Source organism: Rana temporaria, chromosome 7 (assembly GCF_905171775.1).
Source record: "Rana temporaria chromosome 7, aRanTem1.1, whole genome shotgun sequence".
NCBI lineage: Eukaryota > Metazoa > Chordata > Amphibia > Anura > Ranidae > Rana > Rana temporaria.
In genome coordinates this window covers 16927424-16950549 of record NC_053495.1, presented here as the reverse complement: position 1 = coordinate 16950549, position 23126 = coordinate 16927424, and the positions used below count along the sequence as shown (strand labels likewise).

General features: G+C 46.4%; 1 protein-coding gene across 2 annotated transcripts in view; it reads right to left on the bottom strand.

The window, feature by feature from the left end:
• Positions 1–698: 698 nt before the first annotated feature.
• Positions 699–23126, bottom strand: part of CHCHD6 (coiled-coil-helix-coiled-coil-helix domain containing 6) — a 306107-nt gene continuing 283679 nt past the window's right edge. For both annotated transcript variants that reach the window (XM_040358983.1, XM_040358984.1), the window contains one exon: positions 699–1027. In XM_040358983.1, the coding sequence (XP_040214917.1) occupies positions 1004–1027 (24 nt within the window). In that variant the 3' untranslated portion in view covers positions 699–1003. The remainder of the gene's footprint in view (positions 1028–23126) is intronic.

Sequence of the window (23126 nt, the reverse complement as noted above, 5' to 3'; positions counted from 1 at the left end):
TCCGCCCGATTCGCGCGACAAAAAAGGGTCCGGAACTTGTTTGAGCTTCAGGCGTTCGGCGTTTTGGAGTGGAGATGTGAACCATCTCCATAGAGAATAATGTATTTCTTCCCCTCTAGCGTTTTGGAGCTTCACGCTTCAGGCGACAAAACGCTCAGGTGTGAATGCGGCCTTAGTGAATCTGAAATAGGGGCTGCTGTAAAATAACTGTCCGGAAAGAAAACATCTTTGTTTCCACAACAACCAATCTTAATGCAGCTATTCTTTTGGCAGTGCAAATCAAAAATAATGAAAGCCAGCAGCTGGCTCATACAGACATTTCAATGGAATGGACGGCAATAAACTTTTTTTTAAAAAATAAGTAAACAATGAGTGCATCAAAGAGACATGTAAACAAAAAAAAATACCTACTATGTACTAACCTTGGCTGCAGCCATTTTGTGATGCAAAATTAATATACCCACAGACAGACGACAGAAGGAAAGTGCACAATCTAATCAGTGAAAGGTCTTTGCGCTCTGAAGGATCTTTATGTAAACATCATGCTATTGGTCAGTATTTAGGCTTATGCAGCCCAATTGCAGCAAGCGATGCTGGAACTGGGTGCTCCGGCTTGCAAATATTCATTTAACTCAGGGTTCGCAAAACTACAGCCCTCCAGCAGTTACGGAACTACACGTCCCATGAGGCATTGCAAAACTCTGACATTCACAGACATTACTAGGCATGATGGGAATTGTAGTTCTTGAACAACTGGAGGGCCATAGTTTGGAGACCCCTGATTTAGCTGGACGTCACTATCGCCTGGGGTTAGATTCAGATAACAAAATGGCTGCCTCCCACTTTGGCTCAAAGCATCGTTGGCAGGATTTTATATTACAGCAAAAAATTTCCATAGCCTTTTCTACATTGATAAACTCTTGTAAACTCTTCATTTTCCCCACACGATGAATCTCCAGTTGACGTGGTCCCTCCACCTTCTTTTGTGCTGATGTTGGATGGATTAGCCGTGACTGAAAAGCAGATTCTGAAAAACACAAAAAAAAAGGCGCAAAAGTGAGATACTGGCAATCAGAACTGTTTCACTTAAAGGGAATGTGCCATTGGCACCAGACGGCCTATTTAAAGGATGCTCAGATCCATGCTCAGTGCTGACTGGTCTTCAGCTGTTCCTGTGTGTCCTGCACTATACCTGTTGCTGACCTGGCTTGTGCTTGACCAGACCTTGGATCCTGTTTTTGCTTCTGCTAATCTGATCCTGACCTTGGCTTGCTCTTGACATTGTCCCTGCCTGATTGTTTGCTTGTTGCTAACCCTAGCTGCTCTTCTGACTATGCCTCCCCGAGTGTCTGCTCTGGTTGTGCTTCATCTCAGCTCCTGACTTGATGTCCTGCCTAAAACGTTCGAGTCTGCATCTCCTGCTACAAACACCTGCTAGCACTCGTGTTTCTCCTGTCCCTCGGCACTACCTGTTCCACCTTCAGTGGGGCCTGGGCTGGAGATACAAGAGAGGCCAACCTCATCATTTCAGTCTCCTACCAGGTAAGTGACACCTGACTTTGACAGCTACATACTTATTTCAGGTTAGTGACTCAGAATGCATTGAAATCAAGAAATCAGCAAAATTGCCATTCAAAAAGCTCATTTTAAAAGGTGTCTTCACCTCTATCAATCTGCAAGGCCAAAACCCATCAATCAGCACTCTGCCATACATCCGCCTATTGGTCAGGATGGATTAGAGCTCTGCCACAACCCTGTCTACTGAGCAGAACTCTGCTACAACCCCATTAATTGGTCAAAGGGTCAGCGCTCTGACACATTATGCATATTGATTAGAGGGTCAGCGCTCTACCACAACCCAATCTACTAATTAGAAGATCAGATTAATCAAAATGATGTATTTTTGCTAGAGGGTCACTGCTTAGCTACAACCCCTCTACTATTTGCAGGCTCAGAGCTCTATCACAATCCAATATACTAGATAGAGGGTCAGAGCTTGGCCACAACCCTGCCTTGTAGTTAGAGGATAAGAGCTCTGCCACAACCTCATCAACTAGTAAGAGGACCTCATCTACTAGTAAGAGGATCAGAGTTCTGCAATGACCCCCACCTACTAGTTAGAGGGTCAGAGTTATGCCATGACCCCACCTACTAGTTAGAGGGTCAGACTTCTGCCATGACCCCATCTACTAGTTAGGGGGTCAGACTTCTGCCATGACCCCATCTACTAGTTATAGAGGATCAGACTTCTGCCATGACCCCATCTACTAGTTAGAGGGTCAGACTTATGCCATGACCCCACCTACTAGTTAGAGGGTCAGACTTATGCCATGACCCCATCTACTAGTTAGGGGGTCAGAGTTCTGCCATTACTCCATTTACTAGTTCAGAGGGTCATAGTTTTGCCATGACCCCATCTACTAGTTCAGAGGGTCAGAGTTATGCCATGACCCCATCTACTAGTTAGAAGATCAAAGCTCTGCCACAGTTCTGTCTATTGGCTAGAGGCTCCGAGCTTGGCCACAACCCTGTCTAGTACATACAGAGGTCTGCTACAACCCCATATACTGTTTAAAAGATCAGCGACAGCGTTCTAGTTAGAGGGTCAGAGCTCTGCCACAGTTCTGTCTATTGGCTAGATCAGTGAGGGTGAACCTCGGCACTCCAGATGTTTTGAAACTACCTTTCCCATAATGCTCATGCACTCTGCAGTGTAGTGGCGCATCATGGGAAATGTCGTTCCAAAACATCTGGGGTACCAAGGTTCACCAGCACTGGGCTAGATGGTCTGAACTTGGCGACAACCTTGTCTACTAGAGGTCTGCTACAACCCCATCTACTGTTTAAAAGATCAGCCACAACCACAGTGTTCTAGTTAGAGGGTCAGAGCTCCGCCACAATTCTGTCTATTGGCTAGCTAGGAGGATCAGAGTTTTGTCACATCCCCATCTATTAGCTGGAGGGTCATAGCTCTGCCAAAATGACAGCCATTAGAAAAAAAAATAATTACAGAATAGCCTTGGGTGACATGAGCCTTGTTCTACATTATCCTAGGGATATGTTACAATTTGACATCCCTGTTGTCTCTCAATCTAATTAAGAGGATCAGTTGATGTTCATCTAGGATTTTAAACTTTGAGAAACTCACTCGGTGTAAACAAGTCATGCAAAGTAGAACCTCTTCACAACTGTGTTATGCATTACGTATATATACAGAGGCAGAGAAAGTGGCCCTAACGCAAAGCCGCCACACCTATGCGCCCACGGTGGTCTGAGGGTGTGGGCAGGGAGCGTGCCCACTGCATGCTCCCGCCACCTAACTGAACTGTCTCTGAATGCTTTTGGTCGCTGCTTCTCATCAGGAACCAGCACGATGGACTCCTGATCATGTGACCACGGTGGGATCCAATCACAGTGGTCACGTGATTGAGAAGCCACTCTACCACCTTGCAATAAAATCCACCCAAAATGGCCATGGAGAGGAGGTGTGAGGAGGTTACAAGTGCTTTTAAATATAAAAAAAAGGAATGCCCTGTCATTGCTTATTAGCCAATGTTCACTCATCAGGTCATCTTACCTACAATAATGCCATGACAGGTTCACTTTACACTAGGGTTGTCCTGATACCGATACTAGTATCGGTATCGGGACCGATACCAAGCATTTGTCCATTTGTCCTTGTACTCGGGCAAATGCTCCCGATGCTTCACCCGATACTTGTACAGTCAGCAGTGATCAGTGCTTGGGGAAGTTACAGGCACCGATCACCGCTGTATAGATTTAAAAGTAATTTCTCCGCTTCTCTCTTCACAACCCCCCCCCCCCGCGCGCGGCTTTCAGCTGCTTTAAAATCAGCGGTGATCGGTGCTTGTAACTCCCCCACACACGATCACCGCTGACTGTCCCATGTCCTCCTCCAGCCCCAATCCGTTTTGCTGCAGTATCTCTCCCTCCGTGTCCCCCTCGGTGTTTCCTTCTCCCTCCGTGTCCCCCTCTGTGTTTCCTTCTCCTTCCGTGTCCCCCTCAGTGCTTCCTTCTCCCTCTCTGTCCCCCTCGGTGTTTCCTTCTCCCTCTGTGTCCCCCTCGGTGTTTCCTTCTCCCTCCGTGTCCCCCTCGGTTTCCTTCTCCCTCCGTGTCCCCCTCGGTGTTTCCTTCTCCCTCCGTGTCCCCCTCGGTGTTTCCTTCTCCCTCCGTGTCCCCCTCGGTGTTTCCTTCTCCCTCCGTGTCCCCCTCAGTGTTTCCTTCTCCCTCCGTGTCCCCCTCAGTGTTTGCTTCTCCCTCCGTGTCCCCCTCAGTGTTTTCTTCTCCCTCCGTGTCCCCCTCAGTGTTTGCTTCTCCCTCCGTGTCCCCCTCAGTGTTTGCTTCTCCCTCCGTGTCCCCCTCAGTGTTTGCTTCTCCCTCCGTGTCCCCCTCAGTGTTTGCTTCTCCCTCTGTGTTTCCTTCTCCCTCCGTGTCCCCCTCAGTGTTTGCTTCTCCCTCCGTGTCCCCCTCAGTGTTTGCTTCTCCCTCTGTGTTTCCTTCTCCCTCCGTGTCCCCCTCAGTGTTTCCTTCTCCCTCCATGTCCCCCTCTGTGTTTCCTTCTCCCTCGGTGTTTCCTTCTCCCTCCGTGTCCTTCTCCATGTTTCTCTCTCCCTCCGTACTCCTCCTCCACCCCCTGGAACTGTCAGGATGGAGAGCGGAGGTAGGAGCCAGTAAATCCGGCTCCTTACTGTTCTGAATGGACAGAGTCAGTAACTGAAACATCGTAAACTGTGTTTACAATGTTTCAGTTTATGAATGAAGAGAAGCGGCTGTCTTCTGTCCATTCATTTTCAGCGCAGCTGAGGCTGCTGAGAAAGGGATTGGGGAACATGTGTCCCTAGTCCCTTTCCCTGTCTCAGAGGGGAGATGTCAAAGGTTTGTTAAGACCCCTGATATCTCACCAAAGCCCCCCCAACAGGCCTGATAAAAAAAAAAAGAAAAAAAAATTGCAATAAATAATTTAAAAAATAAAATGTAAATAATAATAATAATAATAATAATAAAAAAAAAAACACACTGACAATCCACTACCCTCCACCCCCCCTCTAAAAAAAAATCACTGTAAAAAAAAAAAACACGCCACTGTCACGTGACATTAAAAAAACGTATCGGTATTCGGTATCGGCGAGTACTTGAAAAACAGTATCGGTACTTGTACTCGGTCTTAAAAATGTGGTATCGGGACAACCCTACTTTACACAAAAGGTAATGGCAGCACGGACATAGTCTATCAGGTTTGGTAATTTACAAAGTGCCTTGGTGCCCATGATCACTAGCTGTGGCCTTAACATAAGTGAATGTGGAGTTTTGCCATGACAACCAGATGAATTGCTGTAACTATTTAGTTATATCATCATCATAATGTCTGTAAAAGGGCAAGTTTATAACACTTCCTCGTAACATACATGCTGTGCGTTCCTCACAGTCACACTTCCATCTAACCAGATTAGCTCTCGCACCTTTCCACCCCCCTATGGACCAGAGCACTCTTTACATTTCAGAAATAACTTTGTACTTTAGATAAAGTAATGCATGTGTTTTTTTTTGTTTTGTTTTTTGTTTTTTTGGTGATATAGTCTTGCAACACATGTTTTAATGAAACTTATAGACAAAAAAGTAACAAAACTGTGGATAAAACAAATATTTTTAATGCCTAAGCACAATTTTGCATCTTTGACATGTGTTAGTAAAACCGTAGATATCATCACAACTACTTTGTGCATTCAGGTGGATTATACTGTTTTTTTTTTGTTTTTTTTGGGCTTTCATTGGGTGGTAAATGGTATTGGATTTCCCCTGATCCTAAAAAATAAAATAATAATTTTTTTAAATTTTTTTATTTAGCTGTATATTTCTTGGTACTCTGATAACCTTCCACAAAAGAAAAACCCAAATTAAATTCTCCTGTTCCAAAAAAAACCCTGACAGGGGCTGTTTCCTAAATAGCTTCCTTTACCTTAGTGCAGTCCTCCTTCACTTAATATCGGCTGAACTGTCATGATCGGCTCTCGAAAGCTCTGTACACACGATCTGATTATCGTACGATCGCTTCAAAAAGTGGTATTTTTCGTAGGATTTTCTAATCATGTGTACAGGCCTTAACCACTTGACACCCGCCCGCCGTCAAATGACGGCGGGCGGAATGCTCTATTGTTCTGACAGGACGTCATATGACGTCCTGTCATTTAAAGCTTCTAGGGCGCACGCGCACCCGTCGTGTCACTGGGAACACCCGCCGCCGGGCACCCGCGATTGCCCAGTAACTGAGCAGGAACGTGGAGCTCTGTGTGTAAACACAGAACTCCACGTCCTGTCAGTGAGAGAGGAGACCGATCTGTGTCTCTTGTACATAGGGACACAGCATCGGTCACCTCCCCCAGTCAGTCCCCCTCCCCCACAGTTAGAACACTATATAGGACACACATTTAACCCCTTCCTCACCCCCTAGTGGTTAACCCCTTTCCTGCCAGTCACATTTATACAATAATCAATGCATATTTATAGCACTGTTCACTGTATAAATGTGAATGGTCCCAAAAATTTGTCAAAAGTGTCCGATGTGTCCGCTATAATGTCGCAGTCCCGAAAAAAAACGCAGATCGCCGCCATTCCTAGTACAAAAAAAAATAATAATCATTATGTCCCCTATTTTGTAAGCAATATAACTTTTGCGCAAACCAGGTTATTGCAAATTTTTTATATATTTTTTAAAAAAATGGGATATTTATTATAGCAAAAAGTAAAAAATAGTGTTTTTTTTTCAAAATTTACGCTCTTTTTTTGTTTATAGCGCAAAAAATAAAAACCGCAGAGGTGATCAAATACCACCAAAAGAAAGCTTTATTTGTGGGAAAAAAAGGACGCCAATTTTGTTTGGGAGTCACATTGCACGACCGCGCAATTGTCAGTTAAAGCGACGCAGTGCCGAATCGCAAAAACTGGCCTGGTCCTTTACCTGCATAAAGGTCCGGGTCTTAAGTGGTTAAAGAATGGAAAATCAAGATGTTGTTTTATAACAAGAAGCCCGTTTGTCTTCTTTCCTTGCAACGTGGGAGCAGCTAACCTACAGTCTTTTGCCTGCAACTAAAAAATATTGCGTTCGTGGCTGCCCACCACTATTACATCATGTCGGCTGTTAGCACAGAGGGAGCTCAATTTTATTTTTATCCTTAAAGTGATATAAAAGTTTCAGATTTTTATTACATTAAAATAAACATGTTATACTTACCTGCTCTGTGCAGGAGTTTTGCACGGAGCAGCCATGATCCTCCTCCTCGCCGTTGCTCCTGGCCCCTCCCTCCTGCCAAATGCTCGCTATGGGGCACCCAGGCAGACTTGTGCCCGAGCCGCTGCGCTGGCTGTCCATTCACGCAGCGCCGAGATTCGAGCCCCCCCCTTCTCTCCTTATTGGCTGCGATTGACAGTAGCAGAAGCAAATGGCGCCTGCCAATGAGGAGGGAGAATCCCCAGAGAGCCGAGGCTCCCGTGCACAGCGTTGGAGGAAGATCGGGCTCAGGTAAGTGTTTTCTGCTGCACAGAGAAGGGTTTTTACCTTTGTGAAGGTAAAAATCCTTAAAGTGGATGTAACCCCACTCTCATCCTTTCTAAACTCCTGCCATAGTGCTGATCTATAAGGATATAGATGCCTCCTGCATGTATCCTTACCTGTCAAATGTCTCCCCTCTGTCTGTTATAAGAACTGAAAAACTGCAGATTCTGTGGGTGGGTCTGGAGGTCAGTGGGTGGAGTCGTGATGTCAGTAGACTCCACGCCCTCCTCTACACTCCCCTTGTCAACATGCATTTTCTCTTGTGTATTCTTTACACTAAATTATGCTATGATCACTAACATCCAGTCAAAATCCAGAAAAGTAACCACATGACTTCAGAAAAGGAGTGGGGGTGGGATTTAAAAAATAATGCCTGTCTCAGGCTACTGCATGAGATATGTAAATAACCTGTCACTCACAGCAAGGGGGCGGAACGGACTAAGGTTTTTCCTTGTAAGTCCGTTTTATTTCACTGAACAATAAAAGAGGATTTCCATGTTTTTAGCAAAACACTAAAAATGCACCAGAATGTCCTCAATTGAGATGAAGAAAAAAAAAGTGAAAAAACCCACCAAAACCTTGCATGAAAAAACACATCCGGAACGCAGAAATTGTCGTGTGAACTGGCCCTCGGATAAAATGCCACAAACTGTATGTGGCTGTCATTGGCATCATAAAATAAGGCAGGGACAGGGCTTCAGTACCCCAAATAATATAATCACAGGGCTGGATTCAAGAAGCAATTGCGCCTGTGTAACCATAGGTTACACAGCGCAATTGCTTACTTGTCCCGGCGTAACGAGTGCTCCTGATTCAGGAACCTCATTACGCCGACTGCAGCCTAAGATCTGCGCGGCATAAGGCTCTTATGCCCGCATTTCTTAGGCTGTATTCTTGCGGTGGACGCTAGGTGGCGTTCCCGTTGTGCTCAGTGTATAGTATGCAAATTGCATACTAACACCGATTCACAACGTTGCGCGAGCCCTGCGTACGCAATTTACGTCGTTTACGTACGGCGGTTTTCGCGCAAGGCTGCCCCTGCTATTAGCAGGGGCAGCCCATGTTACGTATACCCGTCGTTCCCGCGTCGCGAAATTTGAATTTTACGTCGTTTGCGTAAGTGAATAGCGCTGGACGCCATTCACGTTCACTTTGAAGCAAATGACGTCCTTGCGACGTCATTTGCCGCAATGCACGTCGGGAAAGTTTCCAGACGGAGCACGCGCTCTACGATCGGCGCGGGAACGCGCCTAATTTAAATGATTCCCGCCCCCTACGGGATCATTTAAATTGCGTGCTCTAGCGCCGAGCATTTTACCGGCACGCCCGCGCAATTCACGGAGCTTCTGCTCCGTGAATCAAGGGCAGCGGAGCAAATTTGCGGGGGCGCAGGGCAAAAACGTTGCCCTGCGCCTCCGTAAATAATGCGCAAATCTCTTTGAATCCGGCCCACAGTTGTGTTATTTGAATAGTACTGACCAGGTAAGTACACATTTTCTTGTGTCTGGTTGAAACCAAGATAATCAAAGAGCTGTGATGAAGTTTCTATATGGAGATTGCTCCATAAAATGTATTCTGTCATATCTGGTGGAACGTGCAATATTGGGGATATCAGGTTATTTACACACCTCTCTGAACAAACAATTGAATCAAGTCACACAACAACAACTCCATCCACCATACTAAACAGCGGCTTCCAGCTGCAGGCGATGCTGTGCGTGCTCTGAGCAGCGCTGGTCTTTCAGGAATATATATTTAAAACAATTTTTTTTTTTAATCCATAATAAAACTGTGCTCTACCTGTGTCTAAAAGGAACATGTAATATAATCAAAATACTATTTCAAAACAGCAAAGGCTGTTTCTGTAAAAGAAAAATAATAATTGGAGCCGTGAGACTATTGCTTCCCCTCGCTTTGTCAATGGTGGTCACAGAGACAGCATACACTCCTATGGTTCACTTTTTTTTATTAACTGGGCAAACGATTGCATTAGGACCCACGCACACAACAATCAGGCTCTGGCATTCAGCCGCGGGCAAAAGTGTGCCGCTGGCAGCCTGTTAAAACAGAAGTATGTTTTTTTTTTTTTAAGAATCCTACTTACCTAGCTGGATGCAGCATCGGTCCGATGCTGCATCTGTCCCCCGCCAGCTCCAACACGGAAAACCGAGCGTTCAAACACAGCTGATCACTCAGGTCTCACAGTTTCCTAAGCAGAGAGCTGCTGATTGTCAGTCACTGGCTCTCTGCTCTGGCCCCTTGCACTCACTGGAGCGCTGGGCTGTGGAGGGGACGGAAGCAGTTGGCTCAGGCTGTCAGGGGCTCATTGAGAGGCTGAGCCAGGTGCGGGTTCAGGCATGTGCCAAGGTACCACAAGATATGGTCCAAAGAATCCCCCCCCTCCCGCACAGAGCCCCTGCAGGGGGGGATTCTTTGGACCATATCTTGTGGTACCTTGGTTCTTGATGCTTCGCCATATGTCCTAGCCAAACTATATACAGTATGTTGCAAATGATGATTTAAAGCGGAGGTTCACCCGCACATGACACTATTTCCCCCTAGATGGATGCTCGTTTTGTCTAGGGGAATCGGCTAGTTGTTTTAAAATATGATCCGTACTTACCGTTTACGGGATGCATCTTCTCCGCCGCTTCCGGGTATGGGCTGCGGGACTGGGCGTTCCTATTTTGATTGACAGTCTTCCGAGAGGCTTCCGACGGTCGCATCCATCGCGTCACGATTTTCCGAAAGAAGCCGAACGTCGGTGCGCAGGCGCAGTATAGAGCCGCACCAACGTTCGGCTTCTTTCGGCTACGAGTGACGCGATGGATGCGACCGTCGGAAGCCTCTCGGAAGACTGTCAATCAAGAAGGAACGCCCGCTCCCGAAGACCCATACCCGGAAGCGACGGAGAAGATCGCTCTCTACAACAGTAAGTACGGCTCATATTTTAACTAGCCGATTCCCCTAGACAAAACGAGCATCCATCTAAGGGGAAAAGAGAAAAAAAATAATAATTGGGTGAACTCCCGCTTTAAGTATATACTTGTATTCAATGGTATTGATGAAATTGTTAAACTATTCTTGTTCTATTTCTTCAGAGCTACTCACTGAGACGGTCATGTCTTAAATCCCCTCTCTATGTTTTGCTCCACGTTTAAATGCTTGAACCAAATGTTATCTTTTTGTAATCAATACATTTTTTTTATTTTTATATATCTACTGTGTTTTGGTTTCCATTTGCTGGCACCGCAATAATCCCATACACCCCCATTCCCTTTTTCACCAAACCTATCATACTTACCTTACCCATACTTGCCTTACCTCATACTTACCTCCAGTGTGCAGTTCGATTTGCACAGTGTGGCCAGATCATCTTCTTTTGGGGTCCCTCGGCAGCTCTCGCGGCTCCTCCTCGCATCTGTTAACCCCCTGGGAGAAGCGCTCTCCCTGGGGGTTACCTTGTGGGCGTGCTCCCGAGTCAAGCATTTATGTCTATAGACACAGAATTCCGGACTCGGCCCCCGTGTCATTTGATCTGATTGACAGCAGCTGAAGCCAATGGCTGCGCTGCTATCAATCTATCCAATCAAGAGCCGAGAACCCCGGGCAGAGAGCTAGAGCGGGTCCCACGGGCACGATCACGGAGCTCGCCGCAGGGTTGACCACACAGTGGGAAATTTAAAGGGACGTACATGTACGCCCATTTGCCTGTGCGTGCCATTCTGACGACGGGAAATTTTTGTGCAGCGGTCGGCAAGTGGTTAAGTCCCTACCCACCATAGCCTGTCGGGCTTTACCATCACATTACTTCCCAAATCCTACTCCATAGAAGCCATGGTTTCCACACACTGCACTGATCAGGGGAGGGCTGGCAGCCTTAGGCCTGGGGGGCAAGTCCAGTCAAGTGGCCCATAGAGCGTGGAAAAGTGATGGATTGAGGAAAACAGTCTAAGATTTTTCATGATCACAAGAGTCCGCACAGAGGCCCCCCTTACATCAGATCCAACACAGTGGCCCCCCTTACATCAGATCCAACACAGTGGCCCCCCTTACATCAGAGTCCGCACAAAGGCCCCCCTTACATCAGATCCAACACAGTGGCCCCCCTTACATCAGAGTCTGCACAGTGGCCCCCCTTACATCAGAGTCCGCACATAGACCCCCCTTACATCAGAGTCCGCACAGAGGCCCCCCTTACATCAGAGTCCGCACAGAGGCCCCCCTTACATCAGAGTCTGCACAGTGGCCCCCCTTACATCAGAGTACGCACAGAGACCCCCCTTACATCAGAGTCCACACAGTGGCCCCCCTTACATCAGAGTCCACACAGTGGCCCCCCTTACATCAGAGTCCACACAGTGGCCCCCCTTACATCAGAGTCCACACAGTGGCCCCCCTTACATCAGAGTCCGCACAGTGGCCCCCCTTACATCAGAGTACGCACAGAGACCCCCCTTACATCAGAGTCCGCACAGAGACCCCCCTTACATCAGAGTCCGCACAGAGGCCCCCCTTACATCAGAGTCAGTAGTGGGATCATCAGTGCCCTCCCCTGGCACTGATGATGGTTAAAAAAAAAACAACTGCAGTTTGGAATACATGGCTGTATAATATTAGATTATATTTGCACTGTACACCAGCAATTCTGGATATGCATCTGGTTGATAAGAAAATAATGGTTTGTATGGCTCTGTCTACTGTCCCAAAATGAGGAATCTTCCTTATATTGTTGGGATATGTGATGACAATGAGACTTTTAGCCTGCTAAAGAGGCTTTTCTGTGCTATGCACTGCTTCAGTTGGAAGGCTTCCTTCCCAGCATAACCTGTATGGATATATTGTATCCTATTGTATCCCATTTCATAATCTAAAGCTTCCTGCAGATTGTCCCTTTGTCCCTTCTACTCTGGTTTTTGCTAATCCTGCTTTGTTTTTCCAGCATCCTTCGGGGCGTTTCGTCTATTCATTGCTCTGTCAGAGGCACAGGTGGAAGAATTAAGAAAACAATGACCTAAATGTGGCCACTCAAGCAGGTCTGAGGCTCTCATGCAACAAAAGCGGGGCTGCATATACCATAGCAAGACATTTCTCCCCTCCTTCAGCAAACTGGACCACGCTTTATAGGGTTTTTTTCCTTCTTCTGGATCAACTGTTGGTATAGAATTCTGTATATGCCGGTTTTCTATTTACTGTATTTTCCCATCCCAGTCTTAGGCCCAGATTCTCAAAGGAGTTACGACGGCGTATCTCTGAGTCTGAGCCGTCGTATCTATGCGCCCGATTCTTAGAATCAGTTACGCATAGATTTGTATTAGATCCGACCGGCGTAAGTCTCTTACGCCGTCGGATCTTAACTGCATATTTACGCTGGCCGCTAGGGGCGTGTACGCTGATTTACGCCTAGAAATATGTAAATCAGCTAGATACACAAATTCACGAACGTACGCCCGGCCGACGCAGTACAGATACGCCGTTTACGTTAGGCTTTTCCCGGCGTAAAGTTACCCCTGCTATATGAGGCGTACATGCGGCGTACCAATGTTAAGTATGGACGTCGTTCCCGCGTCGAATTTTGAAAATTTGACGTCGTTTGCGTAAGTCGTCCGTGAATGGGGCTGGACGTAATTTACGTTCACGTCAAAACCAATATGTCCTTGCAGCGTATTTGGAGCAATGCACACTGGGATATGTCCACGGACGGCGCATGCGCCGTTCGTTAAAAACGCCAATCACGTCAGGTCACATAACATTTACATAAAACACGCCCCCCTGTTCCACATTTGAATTAGGCGGGCTTACGCCGGCCTATTTACGCTACGCCGCCGCAACTTATTGAGCAAGTGCTTTGAGAATACTGCACTTGCCCGTCTAAGTTGTGGAGGCGTAACGTAAATAGGATACGTTACGCCCGCTCAAAGATACGCCGCTGTACGTGAATCCGGGCCTTAGTCTGTAGGGTTCAATATTGACTTGGCCCACCCTTTACAGCTATAACAGCTTCAACTCTTCCAGGAAGGCCGTCCACAAGGTTAAGGAGTGTGTCTATGGGAATGTCGGACCGGTTTGCCATTTGACCGGTTGCAGAGCATTTCCAAATTTCTTACTTTTTTGGTGCGATGAAGTGCAATTTGAGCCCATTCGAAATAACTAGGCTCAAAACACACCGTACTGAATTGCATATGACTTGTACAGGACTGGGCAGCACGTTCCTATGCGATTCATAGTGTGAAACGGGGGTTAAATGGTTTGTAAACCCTCATGTTTTTCCACCTTAATGCATCCTATGCATCAAGGTGAAAAAACTTTTGTCAGTCACCGCCCCCCAGCCTGCCCCCCCCTTTTTACTTACCTGAGCCCCGATATTTCCTCAGCAAAGATGCGCTGTCCCTCTCTCCACGGGGTCCCGGTGACTTGTCAGTATTGTTCCCCTATCCAGATGGTTCCTGTAAGGACTGCGCAGGTGCATTCCTTCCCGACGGAAATCTCTGAACCTCGGCCGGCATCCAGGTTCATTCCTTAACATCCCCGTGGATTGGAGGATGTTAAAAAAAGAGCCAGGAGGCCGAGCGAAGCGAGGACGTGAGGCCGACTGGCCACTTTCCGCAAATTCCACGTCGCCCCAGGATGCCGGCCGAGGTTCGGAGATTTCCGTCGGCAAGGATTGCGCCTGCGCAGTCCTTACAGGAACTATCCTGATAGCCGGAACCATATTGGCAGATCACCGGCTCTTGATTGGATAGATTGACAGCATCGCAGCCATTGGCTTCCACTACTGTCAATCAAATCCAATGAAGCGGGAGACGGGGCAGAGTCGGGCATTCATGTCTATGGATGCAAATGCTGGACTCGGGAGCGCGCCCGCAAGGTAATCCCGCGGGAGAGAGCTTCTCATCTGATGCGGGGAGGAGTCGCGAGAGCACCCCAGAAGTCGAGGATCGGGGCCACTCTGTGCAAAATGAGCCGCACAGTGGAGGGATGTATGATATATTTGTTATTTAAAAAAATAAATTAAAAAAACTTAGCTTTACAATCACTTTAATTCACCTTAGTTCACCACCTAGGTCAGGGGTAGGCAACCAGTAGCCCTCCAACTGTTGTGGAACTACATTTACTATGAGGCATTGCAAGGCTGGTAGTTACAATTACTTGTAGTTCTGCAACAGCTGGAGGGCCCCAGGTTGCCTACCCCTGACCTAGGTGAACACAGAAGCCAGCAGCCCAGGTGAGCAGAACCACTGCAGCAAAGAGGCAAGAATTTCCCAAGAAGAAAACTGCAGGCTAAACCGTGACAACTGCCACATTGCAATGAAGTAAAAGTTCTAAGGGGGGTAATCCACAAAGATCCGGCGTAACGTAAATTTTCCCATTTAAGTTACACTGCCTTAAAATTTCTACCTAAGTGCCCGATCCACAAAGCACTTACCTAGAAATTTTTGGCTGTGTAACTTAAATTCCGCCGGCGCAAGGCGTTCCTCTTTTCATGGGGGCGATTCCCATTTAAATTAGGCGCGCTCCCGCGCCGGCCGTACTGCACATGCTCGTGACGTCATTTTCCCGACGTGCATAGCATGAAATTACGTTACGCCGAGCTTTGTGGATCGCGACGGGTCAATAAAGTTGCGTCGAAAAAAAAAAAAGATATGGCGAAAAAAAAAAAATTCAAAACAAAAAAAAAATCGCGTCGCTGGACAGAAGGGTCTGCTTTTACATGGTGTAAACAGTTTACACTTTGTAAAAGCAGCCCTAATTTTGCGTTTGCAAACTAAAACTTACGGAGAAAAAACGAAGCTGAAAAGCTTTGTGGATCTCCGTAAGTGCTAATTTGCATACCCGAGGCGGCATTTCGACACGAAATGCCCCCAGTGGCGGATGCGGTACTGCATCCTAAGATCCGACAGTGTAAGTCCCTTACACATGTCGGATCTTCTGCCTATCTATTGGAAACTGATTCTGTGGATCAGTTCCATAGATAGAAACAGGGATACGACGGCGTAACAGCAGTTACGCCGGCGTATCCCTTTTGTGGATCAGGCCCTAAGTGGCTGTAGTTTTCTTATAAAAATAAACTTTTACTGCAAAACAAACTGTCTTTTTCTTAAGAACTCACTAAAAAGCCACGTTCAGTCAACGATTAAAAGACAAATCTATAAAATAAAAATGAGCAGCGTTTTAGGTGACTGAAAAGCACGGAGGGGAAAAAAAGAGAAAAGCCACACGCACATAATAGGCGCAATTGAAGTCTGTCACGCTTACAAGAAAGCAAAACCACCCCAGGATAAAGTGACATTGCTGGGCCTAATGATATAGCGCACTCTGCGTTACCAAAGGGAAGGACAGTCCCGTGCCGCAGGGATTCTATAGAATGTTCCGTCTTCACAAACTACCCCGACACCCCTGACCCCAAATCTCAGCGGGGCGCTTCACAGCGGCACAAGGAAAATTTTCACCCGGGCCCTCATGTCACACACATAATGGGCAAATTACTTCTTGTTCCAGAGCCAAGCAAGGAATAAAAACACACAAACACTGCATCGGTTAGGCTAATGACTCCGTCACATTGTAGTCTGCCAGCATTAATACCTCCTATTTTATCTCGGAAAATTGTCCCCGATTCAAACGACTCCGTTTTCCTTGAAAGAATATTGGGGCCATTATTTTGCCATGATGAGATGCCCACTGCTGGTCACAGTCTTGTAATTTTTCTTTCCCAAAATAAAGGGTTTGCTAGAAGCCAGCACGGGGTCCTTCTTGCTGGTTAAACGCCCCAGCAGTTTCGTCTTTTGTTGCAGAATTGGTATTACCTGCGGGCAGCCATTTGTTGCTGAAAGGGGTACTTTGTGGGGACACAAAGACGGTACGCTGGCAATGTTGTCAGCTGTCGGGAAAGCTATGCCATGGAACTCGGAGTAAACAGCTGTGTGTGAAAAGTATTGAGGCGATTAATCAACATCCATAAAGTGCACCTGTCGCCTTAACCCAGTGGAGGCCATTTTAAGACCTGAAACAGAAATTGTGATCTCATTGCAGCACGGGACGCTTTGTTCTAAACATAGGGCCAGATTCACGTAGAATCGCCCTACGCTGCGGCGGCGTAACGTATTACATTTACGTTACGCCGCCGCAAGTTTTCAGCGTAAGTGCTTGATACACAAAGCACTTGCCTGTAAACTTGCGGCGGCGTATCGTAAATCCGCCCGGTGCAAGCCCGCCTAATTCAAATGGGGCGGGGACCATTTAAATTAGGTGCGTTCCCGCGCCGAAGTACTGCGCATGCTCCGTCCCTAAAATTTCCAGACGTGCATTGCGCTAAATGACGTCGCAAGGACGTCATTGGTTTTCGACATTAACGTAAATGGCGTCCAGCGCCATTCACGGACGACTTACGCAAATGACGTGAAATTTCAAATTTCGACGCGGGAACGACGGCCATACTTAACATTGGCTAGACCACCTAGAGGGCAGCTTTAGTTTTACGCGGCGTATCTCTACGGAAACAACGTAAATTTACAGCGACGGGCAAAGCGGACATTCGTGAATCGGCGTAACTAGTCATTTGCATATTCTACGCCGACCGCAATGGAATCGTCACCTAGCGGCCGGCCTAGAATTGCAGCCTAAGATCCGACGGTGTAAGTCACTTACACCTGTCGGATCTTAGGGCTATCTATGCGTAACCCGATTCTATGAATCAGCCGTATAGATACGACAATCGTATCTCAGAGATACGACGGCGTATTAGGAGATACGACGGCGTATTAGGAGATACGCCGTCGTATCTCTTTTGTGAATCTGGCCCATAGAATTTTACCCAGGCTATATAATTACAATTGTAAGCACATTGGTCAACCACCAGAAGAAAATAAAACGTTACCAGGAAACCTAGTATCCTTTAAAAAGAGGTCCAATTTAGCAAGTATTTTTCAGGTTTATTACAACCGTGGCCAAAAGTTTTGAGAATGACACAAATATTCACATAGGCCCAGATCCACGTAGCGCGGCGCATTTGTAAGTCCGGCGTAGTGTATCTCAGATACACTACGCCGCCGTAACTTACAGCGTATTTCCCGTATCCACAAAGAATTTGCGGCGTAGTGTAAATGTGTCGGCGTAAGGACACGCAATTCAAATCACTAAGTTGTGGGCGTGTTTTATGTTAATACGTCTTGACCCCACGTAAACAAAGTTTTTTTTTTGAACGGCGCATGCGCCGTCCGTGGGGGTATCCCAGGGCGCATGCTCCAAATTAACCCGCGACAAGACAATGCTTTCGACGTGAACGTAATTCTACGCAAAGCCCTATTCGCAAAAGTTTTACGCAAACTACGTAAACTTCGACGCTGGCCCGACGTCCATACTTAACATTGGCTACGCCTCATATAGCAGAGGTAACTTTAAACACACAATCAGACCAAAATCCCAGCGGACAGAGAACGCGGTGACGTATAAGACACCGACGTTCTCGAACACGCAAGTTCAATGCTTCCACGCATGCGTCAAATCAATTCGACGCATGCGCGGGATTTCGAGCCGCTGGTTATACGTCATAACCAGCGGACATGTCCGATGAGTCGTACTAACCATCGGACATGTCCGACGGACATGTTTCCAGCGGACAAGTTTCTTAGCATGCTAAGAAACCTTGGTCCGCTGGAAACCTGTCCGCTAGGCCGGGAAACTGTGCGCTAGGCCCTACACACGGTTGGACATGTCCGCGGAAACTGGTCCGCGGACCAGTTTCAGCGGACATGTTCGGTCGTGTGTACAAGGCCTCACGGAAACAACGTAAAAAAATTTGCTGGCCGGACGTACGTTTGTGGATTGGCGTATCTAGCTAATTTGCATACTTCGACGTGGAAATCTACGGAAGCGCCACCTAGCGGCCAGCGTAAATATGCACCTTAGATCCGACGGCGTACTAAGACGTATACCAGTCGGATCTAGCCCAGCTTCAGGCGTATCTTGTTTTGTGGATACAAAACAAAGATACGCCGGAGCTGACTAGAAGTTACGCGGCGTATCAATAGATACGCCAGCGTAACTGCTTCGTGGATCTGGCCCATAGTCTGCTGCCTCAGTTTTTATGATGGTAATTTGCATATACTCCGGAATGTTACGAAGAGTGATCAGATGAAATGCAAATAATTGCAAAGTCCCTCTTTGCCATGAAAATGAACTTAACCACTTAACCCCCGGACCATATTGCTGGTCAAAGACCAGAGCACTTTTTGCGATTCGGCACTGCGTCGCTTTAACTGACAATTGCGCGGTCATGCGACATGGCTCAGAAAAACAAAATTGACGTATTTTTTTCCCCCACAAATAGAGCTTTCTTTTGGTGGTATTTGATCGCCTGTGCGGTTTTTATTTTTTGGGCTATAAACAAAAAAAAGAGCGTCAATTTTTGGAAAAAAAAAAACACAATATTTTTTACTTTTTGCTATAATAAATATCCCATTGTTTTTAAAAAAAATATATTTTTTCTCAGTTTAGGCCGATACTTATTATTCTACATATTTTTGGTAAAAAAAAAAAAAAATCGCAATAACCTGGTTTGCGCAAAAGTTATATTGCTTACAAAATAGGGGACATAATGATTTATTTATTTTTACTAGGAATGGTGGCGATCTGCGTTTTTTTCGGGACTGCGACATTTTAGCGGACACATCGGACACTTTTGACACTTTTTGACTAGGGAAGGTGACCGATCTGTGTCCCTATGTACAAGGGACACAGATCGGTCTCCTCTCTCCCTGACAGGACGTGGAGCTCTGTATTTACACACAGAGCTCCACGTCCCTGCTCAGTTACTGGGCCATCGCGGCCACCGGGCACGCGCACTGTGTTCCCAGTGACGCGTCGGGTACGCGCGCGGCGGCGCGTGCCCTAGAGGCTTTAAATGACAGGAGGTCATATGACGTCCTGTCTGAACAATAGAGCATTCCGCCCGCGGGCGGGTGTCAAGTGGTTAAAAACTCAGTTCTGGACTGGCGTACTCACTGGAAAACGCACCTACGGCTGGGAGTGTGATCCCCCCAATCTTACAATAGATACAAGCATCAGGGCCTTTCTGTGTGCTATAGTGAGGTCAGCAGGTTCCGTCTTGCACCAGTCATTCATTGGCATTTAATTGAAACTAAAAAGCTTAGGGGTGCAAGCACACAATGGCCCAATGGGTTGTGCATTAAAAAAAAAAACACATTTATATATCCGTATTTAGTGAGCTCTATCACAAACTGTATATTCATACTGTGCATTATGCTGCCGCAGTGCCTACAAGCTGCCTGGGAAGTACAAGAGAGCCTACAAAATGACTGCTTTCACTGTGTGTACATGACAGGTACCCTCTTTATTGGTTCTCCCGAAGTGAAATAGAGGTGAGAGCAGTAATTGTATATGATAGAATTAAGTGGAGGGTGCCGTTTATGTAACACGTTGATCTTTTAACCTCATCCCTGGGGACGGTGGAGGAAAAACTGATTAGGTAATCTATACAAAAGCTATCTCTATGAATTAAAACTGGGGAGGGGGGGAGAAGAGTTCAGTCAATGCACAAAGACTTATTCCTGCCATCCATCTTTTGGCAACCTGTAAATTAAGACTGGAGACAAGAGTGCGTCATCCTGACATTCTGGATCATATATGGTATGTGCGCTGGAAACAACGTACTTTATCATCAGCCTCTAAATGTTGAATTCATGACAACACACAACATCCTTACAGATCCACAGTAAGTAGTTATAGAGTTATCTCCAATGCATTCTTATTAGAAGGAAGAGACTTTTGCCCCAACAAAAATACAATGGATGGGGAGGATAGCGGAGATTCAACAAATGCAAAATCTGACTATGATATTGAGAGCGCAGGAAGGAAAGTATCAAGAAGTCTGGTTACCCTATGAGGAATATAAGAGACAAAATCCGTAGGGGGGGGGGGGGATAGACCTGATCTCAGTTAAGGGAGGGGTGTTTTTTTCTTTTCCTCTTCTCTTTTTTTTTTTTTTTTTTACCTGTGTTAGTTTCTTTTCTATTTTTTTTTGTGAAGGATAACTAGAGGTTAAGCCTGAGTTAAGGAAAATGTATGGTGTTAACATTGTGAAATAAGAATGGAGTTGATTAGAATTAAGGAAGAATTTCTGGTTAAGAGGTATACAGGTATTGGCTAATTAATATAATACGAGGTAAAGAAGTGATAATAATTGGTTAAGTTGGTAAAGATTAGAGGTACAATGGAAGAATTAATATATGTATTTATTCATAATGTTATCGCTGTTGACAAAAAATAAAGAATTTATAAAAAAGAAGTAAGAGACTTTTAAAGTTGTTCTAAAGGCAGACATTTTTTACCTTAAAGCTAAACTATTTTTAACATTACATTGAGCTCAGTCTCGACATTGTCAGTATGCCGATTTTTTTTTTTTTGGCTGTACATACCTCGTAAAGCTATTTTCTTGGCCGGCTTCCGGGTAGTGAATCCCGCGGGAGTGGGTGTTCCTATGCAGCAGTTAGTGATTGACGTGATGACAAACACTAAACCCCCCCTCCCCCGTCGCATAAGGAGAGTCACGAGTTGCCGAAAGAAGCCGAACGTCGGTGCGCAGGCGCCGTATAGCGTCGACTCGACGCTCGGCTTCTTTTGGCAACTCGTGATCCTCCTTATGCAACGGGGGGGGGGGGGGGAGTAGTTTTTGTCATCAAGTCAATTACTAACTGCGGCATAGGAACGCCCACTCCCGCGGGATTCACTACCCGGAAGCCGGCTAAGAAAATAGCTTTACGAGGTATGTACAGCAAAAAAAAACAAAAACGGCATACTGTCAATGTCGAGACTGAGCTCAATGTAATGTTAGAAAATTGATTTTAGGGTGAACCCCCGCTTTAATTCATAGAATGCATATACTTTTGGTAACGAACCTTCTGTGTGCAGCCCGGTCCCCCCCTTATACTTACATTAGCTTGATGTTAATGAAGCGCTGTGCCCGGGAAGCAGCATCACTGCTTTCTTTCTCCTCATAGGCTCAGAGGCAATCTATTGGTCCATGCTGCTGTCAATCATATCCATTAAGGAAGGAGTGGGGGGGGAGTCGCACTGTGTGTCAAAAAACAGGAAGAACGTGGCTCGGGAGGGAGTCCACATCAGTGCCCCCATAGCAAGTGCCTTGCTATGGGGGCACTCAGCAGGAGGAGCCAGAAGGCACCAGTGGGGGACCTGAGAAAAGGAGGATCAAGGCTGCCCTGTGCAAAACCATTGCACAGAGTAGGTAAGTATACTATGTTTGTTATTTTAAAAAATATTTTCCCCCATTACAATCACTTTACAAATCTAGGTAATGAAATTCCACTTATCACTAGTAAAGAGCAATTGCTACACATCTCCACTAGAGATAAAAGTGCATCAATACTCTGAGGCCCCGTACACACGACCGAGGAACTCGACGTGCCAAACACATCGAGTTCCTCGTCGAGTTCAGTGTGGAAGCCGGCGAGGAACTCGGCGGGCCTAACGAGAAAATAGAGAACATGTTCTCTTTTCGGCCCGACGAGTTCCTTGACGGGTTCCTCGCTGAAAAGTGTACACACGACCGAGTTTCGTGGCAGAATCCAGCTCCGACCGAGTTTCTGGCTGAATTCTGCCGAGAAACTTGGTGTGTGTACGCGGCCTCATATCTCTACACACCAAAGAGTCTAATTTCAATATGTCCCTGTACAAATAGTAATTCCCAGATACCTCATAGATCAGGGTAAAGAGCTACTCCTGCATATTTCCAATTGTAGCCAAAGAGATACAGAGTGTGAAATTTCCACATATCACCACCATGACTAGAAACATGTCTTTACAAGAAGTATCCGCTAGGCACAGGGCAGACTCCATTCCACAGATCTGTACTAAAGGTGGTCAAGGAATGCCCTTTCTACATCTCTCCTAGGGGCAAAATCACTTTCACCACAATTTCAACTACACATTTTAGCCATAGGTATGTGGACAACCCTCTAAATGAATAAGTTCAGTAAACGCTATAGCATCCAAAGACGTGTTGGATAATTATGTATTTCCAACCTTGTGGCAACAGTTTACGAGAGGCCCTTTTCTGTTTCAGCATGACTATGCTTCTGTGCAGAACTCTAACTTCATAAAGATGTGGTCTGACCAGTTTGGTTTAGAGAAACTCAAAGTTCTGACCTTAAAGCGGGAGTTCACCCGAATTTTTTTTTTTAACATTAGATTGATGCTCATTTTGTCTAGGGGAATCGGGTAGTTTTTTTAAAATCGAAGCAGTACTTACCGTTTTAGAGAGAGATCTTCTCCGCCGCTTCCGGGTATGGTCTTCGGGACTGGGCGTTCCTATTTGATTGACAGGCTTCCGACGGTTGCATACATCGCGTCACGAGTAGCCGAAAGAAGCCGAACGTCGGTGCGGCTCTATACGGCGCCTGCGCACCGACGTTCGGCTACTTTCGGAAAATCGTGACGCGATGTATGCGACCGTTGGAAACCTGTCGGAAGCCTGTCAATCAAGTAGGAACGCCCAGTCCCGCAGCCCATACCCGGAAGCGGC